Source organism: Alligator sinensis, unplaced genomic scaffold, assembly GCF_000455745.1.
Source record: "Alligator sinensis unplaced genomic scaffold, ASM45574v1 scaffold1161_1, whole genome shotgun sequence".
Taxonomy (NCBI): Eukaryota; Metazoa; Chordata; order Crocodylia; family Alligatoridae; genus Alligator; species Alligator sinensis.
Genome location: NW_005843255.1, coordinates 17,830 through 23,277, shown reverse-complemented (window position 1 = coordinate 23,277; position 5,448 = coordinate 17,830). Strand labels below are relative to the sequence as shown.

The following is a 5,448-nucleotide window of genomic DNA, read 5'->3' as shown; positions in this document are numbered from 1 at the left end:
GCCTTGGGGGAGGCTGTGGCCGAGCTGTTGCTGACGGGGTTTGTGGCCGTGCAGGTGACAGGTGAGTCCTCATCTCCAGGCTGGTGCTGCATGAACAGGGATTTCCCGGGGGTGACCACGGCGCCTCCTCCTGGGTGGGCCCAGGTATACGTGGTGTGCGGGTCGGGCTCCCCAGCGTGGCAGGTGAATGTCACATTGCAGGTGCCGTCCACCTCCCTGGTCAGGCGGGTGCTGATCTCCGGCTCTGGCAGACGCGCTGGGGAGGCAGGAGGAGAAAGGGCTGCAGTGAGGGGCTGCTGTGGAGACAACCGGCTGCAGGCTCCCCCCTGCCATGGCTGGGGCTGGTGGAGAAGGGACCCAGGGACAGTGTCCCCTCAGCCCTGGGGACACCAGCCCCAGTGAGCGCTGGGGCGGCAGGAGACACAGGTCAGGGAGCTGCTCCTTGCAGAGGGGGCTGGCTCTGCCCCAAGGCAAGCCTGGGCTCTGCAGGGCCGTGCCCCAACCATTCACTCTGGGGCAGGAGCCTGGGATGAAGCTACCTCCCCCCTTGCTCTTGGTCTCCCCTGTCCTCCCTCTGCCTCCTCCTTCCTCTGCTTTGGCTCATTTCCCCCAGCCCCCTTTGCTGTCCTGGTCCTTTCCCACAAGGTGGGCGCCAGCCCCACGGCACACACAGCGGCTGTGTGTCTGTCTGGATGTCTACCCTCATTCCCACTCTACTGCCACCCCCCTATCCCCGCCCGACCGTGCAGGAAGGGCTGTGACTCCCTGCAGCCTCAGGGGTGCCTGGGTCAAGAGACAGCCTGGCCTGTCCCTGGGCATCCCCCTGACCTGGAGCAACCTTGATGCTTCCTTGACAGCTCCCTGCAAAGCAGCTTGTTTGACCTCCACCTCCATCTGCGTGCACACACACATGAACTTCACAAAAGTACACACCTGAAAGCACACATGCATGCACATCCATGCACTCGCACTCACCGTACAGATTCAGCAAGTAGGAACAATCGTATATATCAATTCCCACTCTGTTTTCTGTCAGCCCGTATTTGCCCGCATCTTGCATCGTCAGGGCGCTGACTTCCAGCGAGTAGTTCTGGTCAAAGAGTCTCACTTTACCTCTGTACCTCTGGTCTGGCACGGAGATGTGGGGCAGCTCTCCAGGCCTCCGCGGCATGATGACTGCCAAGGGCACCGCTGTGCCTGATGCATCGTGGAGACGATTGGGGGGGAACCATGTGATGCGTTTGAATCCAGGTGCAGCGTTGTGAGGAAGGACGACCGACTCGCCAAGGATCCCATTTAGCCGCACAGGGGGGCAAGACATTGTCCCAGGACTCGTGCCTGACAGCAATGGCAAAAGGCAGCTTTGTGCTCAGGGGCTTCGACCTCCACAGCCCTCGGCCCTTGGCTGGCACCGCCCAGGCTGGGCCAGAGCCCGTCACACACAGGAGAGAGCAGAGCACCACCACAGCCCTGGGGGAGGGGAACGGTGCAGTCCTGACCCTTGAAATTCCTCCCTCCCTGCAAGGCAGGAGCCTTTCCCCTAAACCAGTGTTCCCAGCACCAGGGCCCTGCAGGGCAGGGGGTCACATAGGGATGCAGCATCGACCCACTGGATAGGGAGATACCAGGCCCCGAACGGGCAGTGCCTGGTGTGGGTCACCCAGCATGTCACTGGGAGCCCAGATAGGAAGGAAGAGGTTTGTGGGAACATGCCCAGCCCAGGGCAAAGGGCACACCCAGGGCAGGGAGAGGGCTTGGACAAAGGGGGACCACCATCCCTCGTTGGATCGGACAGTCCCGCAATGGGATCATCAAGTCCTGGTCCTGAGCTGCACAACTCCAGGACTGTATTGGTGCCAGATTCACAGCCTCATGCAGGGATCGGGAAATGGCAAGTTCCCTCTTGCAGGTGTGCCACGTTGCAGCCTGCAAGGGACTGCTTGGGGCTGCCCGGAGCGGGGCCCAGATGGCCCCATATGCATATTTCCACCTGCACACATGCACGTGGCTGGGAACGCAGCCGGGCAGCGTGGAGAACAGCTCCTGCCGGCTGTCTCTGGGGCGGGGGGGATGGAGGGAGGGCCCCCACAGTGAGGGTGGGAGTGGGGCAAGGGCTGGGTGCACTGTCCAGCCAGAGCGGTGCATGGGGCCCGAGGCCCGGGGCCAGGAGCAGGATGAGCCACGGGCGGCTCATCCAGGGGGCGGTGGGGAGGAAAGGGGAGCACGTGTCCTGCCTTTCCATTTGACAAAGGTGGTCACCCGACATGGAGAGAAGAGACTGGGTGCCCAGTGTGACGTGGGCAACGGCATTCTTCCTGCCATGCCTCTGTCTCAGCCCCACAGGCACCCCACATGAGTCCCACACAGGATCAGGCCCACACACTGGTCAGCCTGAGACTGCTGTGTCCTGGGCTGAGCCCAGCCCTACCCAGCTGCTGACCTGGCCCCGCGCAGCACTGAGCCCTCCCTGCTCCTCCCACGCATCCCTCTACGATTTCCAGGTCTGGCGCTTGCAGGGCTCCCAGCGCCTGCGCCCCTGCGGCACTCACCTGGGGGCTGGGCCAGCACCAGCACAAGGACGAGGGTGGCATGGAGTCCCCGCTGCATCCTGGCAGTGCGGGCAGAGGCTGCTGAGCAGAGAGGCCGAGTCCTGGGCTGGGCACTCGCCCCAGGCACTTGGGCACGCACCGGGATGTCCTGGGGCAGGTCTGGCTGGGAAGGAAACTCCTAGGATCCCCCTGTGTGACCAGGGCTGGCATGAAGAACCCGAACCCAGAGGCGGCAGCTCGTACTTCCACTTCCGACGCTGCTCGTGCTCCTGGCCAGCACAGGATGAGATAACAGGGCCCGTGACTCAGTCAGAGGTCAGGGGAAGGGGGGTCCAGGCCCAGGTTCTGGCACATTCACAAGAGCTCACATCCTGGACCCACAGCAATGCCTTAGAGCAATTGTGCCTGCGGACAGCCACAGTCAGGAGCCATTTCAGGACATTGCATCCCAGCATCTCCACACAACTCTGGTTCCCTGCTGGCAGCAGCCGTTCGGGGACACATCATAACATCTCCCAATGCTTCAAAGCCCTTCCTATCTCTGCAGCCTCAGCCCTGTGGCCTCCAGCGGCGTGGAGCAAGCCACAGGATGTCATGTTCTGCGCTGCTCATGTCACTTTGTACCAGCCCTACAAACTCTGTCTGCTAGGCACATCAGGGGATGAATAGCTCCCACATCTGTGTAAGATCCTGAAAATAAAGTGGGAAGACCGAATACCAAAACGGAGGTCCTGGGGCATGCCAGGCTGACACAGAAACCACTCGCAGGAAGAGAGGGTTTGGATGAACGGGAGGAAACCACAGCCCCAAGACTATTGCGTACAGTGAGATTTGAGAGGGCTCCAGGCAGCAGGGTCGCCCTCTATGGTGGTACCTTATGTGTGCAAAAATGATATGAAGTCGTTCGGCATCAATGCAGGAAGCTGGGAGGAGCGCACAGGATCTCAGACGGTCTGGAGGGAACATCTGGCGCTGGGTGCAGCTCAGCGTGAAGTGGCCCTGACCCAGAGGGTGGAAGCAAAGTGAGAAAGCAGAAATCAGCCTGCTGTAAACTTGAACTGCAACTCGATTACACAAGGATCTGTGAAACCTGGAACAAGCTGTGTCCCTCTCCCTTTGGGCTTGCCAGCTGCAAATGGTATCATTGGATGTCTGACTAGATCTCTTGATTTCCTGTGTGTACACGAGGATCCTGAGGATCAAGATTTGCCTAATACAACCTGTGTTGCATGCACCTCCATTTCCACTTACAACCATAGGCCAAGTCCAGATGAGCGGAGCCGTGTGGTGGTGCCAGAGCCCTGACTGCAGCACCACACACCACACGTTCAGGCATTTCCCGCACAACTTCCTTGCAGCACGGGGGTTTTATTGGCTTGGGGAGATCCTGGGGTCAAAAACACCCACACAGAAAAAAGTGGGTTGCCACACGTGGCTGCAGTGCACTCAGTGGCGATGTGCAGGGGTGCACGGGGGTGCACATGCACCTCTTGAGCTAACCGGTGCCCCCCCTGACCGGACGCGCTCACCGCTTAGGCGATGGGAAGTGAGGGCAGCGGGGAGTGCCAATTCCCCCCTTCAATCGCTGGCTGGGGAGTGGAGCGCCATTGCGTTCCCAGAAGCAGCCGCAGCTACTCTGGGAAGTGGCTGCAGCGATTGACTGCAGGGGAGCCTTTCCCCCCGGTTGGTCGGATTGGCCGTAGGGGTACCACCCCCCCACCCCCGTTGCTGACCGGTCACTGGAAGGGCATGCGCCCCCCTTGAGGTGGCACCAGCCGCCCATGAGTGCACTCAACCCAAAACTGGAGCCTGGCAAGCTGAAGCCATGCTCTGGCTGCTGGCCAGGCTCTGAGCTGCAGGAGGGCCATGGCTCCAGCTCCCCCGGCCCCCAGGGCCCCGGGTAAGGCTGCTGGGGCCAGCACAGTTGGGCGCATGGCATGGGCATTCCCCGCAGACAAGTAGCAGCAGCCTGGGATGTGTGATGTGGCAAAGTGGTGGCCAGGAGGGGCCCCGATCGATGTCTACTGAATGCAGCAGAGCAGGGAACGTGGGGAAGGAGCCAGTCAGCCACAGGGCAAGGTTGGCACATGGACCAAGGGGCAGCAGCAGGCTCCAATGGCTCCAAGGCTGGGAACCAAGGGCAGGTTGTGGCCCACAGGGAGCTGAGGCAGGAAGCAGGTGGGTGAGCGGCCTGGACCCATTCCCAGGGGGCAGGTTGGGGTCAGCTCAGAAGCGCGAACACAGCGCTAGTAATCACAAGGGACGGATGTGCTGGCTCAGGAGGTCCCATCTGGTTCCATGTCCATTGAAGCGGCATCGCACAACCCCGATTTCTGTCACCCTGGAGGTCATGTCCCCACAACAGGTATCCAAAGACCACCCAGGATGCAAGTACCGACTCAGTGCTGGGACCTTTATTGTGGAAGACCAGCAGTGGATGGAGATGCACGGATGCTCTGCCTCACGCAGCCATGCTGGAGGTGACTTTGACCTCCTCCACCCAGGGCCTGGCACAACTTTTTCCACCCAGCTGAGTGTCAGGATTCCTGAAACCTGGAATTGGGGAAGTGGCTGGCAGAGAAGACAGGTGCACTCTCTCTCACACACACAGGATGATCCTGAGCTGCAGGGCAGTCGGCCCCAAAGGGCCAGGAGTTGCCATCACCTAACAAACCTCCAGAAACCATCCCCAGAGCCACGCTCTTCCCACTATAGCCGAGAACAGGCTGGAAGGCACCACTGACCCACCACCACGGCATTTGTGAGCAGCACAAAACGGGCCCCCACTGTCCAGCGGCCCCTTTCTTGGGACAGAAAGAACCAGCCAGAAAAGCGCAGGGGCACGGAGGCTGGGGCTGTACAGAGACCCCAAAGGGCCCTAGCTGGGACAGGCCTCCCA

General features: G+C 61.0%; 1 protein-coding gene across 1 annotated transcript in view; it reads right to left on the bottom strand.

Annotated features, from left to right (window-relative positions):
- Positions 1-2,792, bottom strand: part of LOC102371708 (SLAM family member 5-like) — a 3,946-nt gene extending 1,154 nt beyond the window's left edge. The window contains exons 1-3 of the mRNA XM_025194598.1: positions 2,550-2,792; positions 976-1,338; positions 3-256 (exon numbers count right to left, since the gene is read on the bottom strand). Of these exons, the coding sequence (XP_025050383.1) occupies positions 3-256; positions 976-1,338; positions 2,550-2,607 (675 nt within the window). The 5' untranslated portion in view covers positions 2,608-2,792. The remainder of the gene's footprint in view (positions 1-2; positions 257-975; positions 1,339-2,549) is intronic.
- Between the last annotated feature and the right edge of the window lie 2,656 nt (positions 2,793-5,448).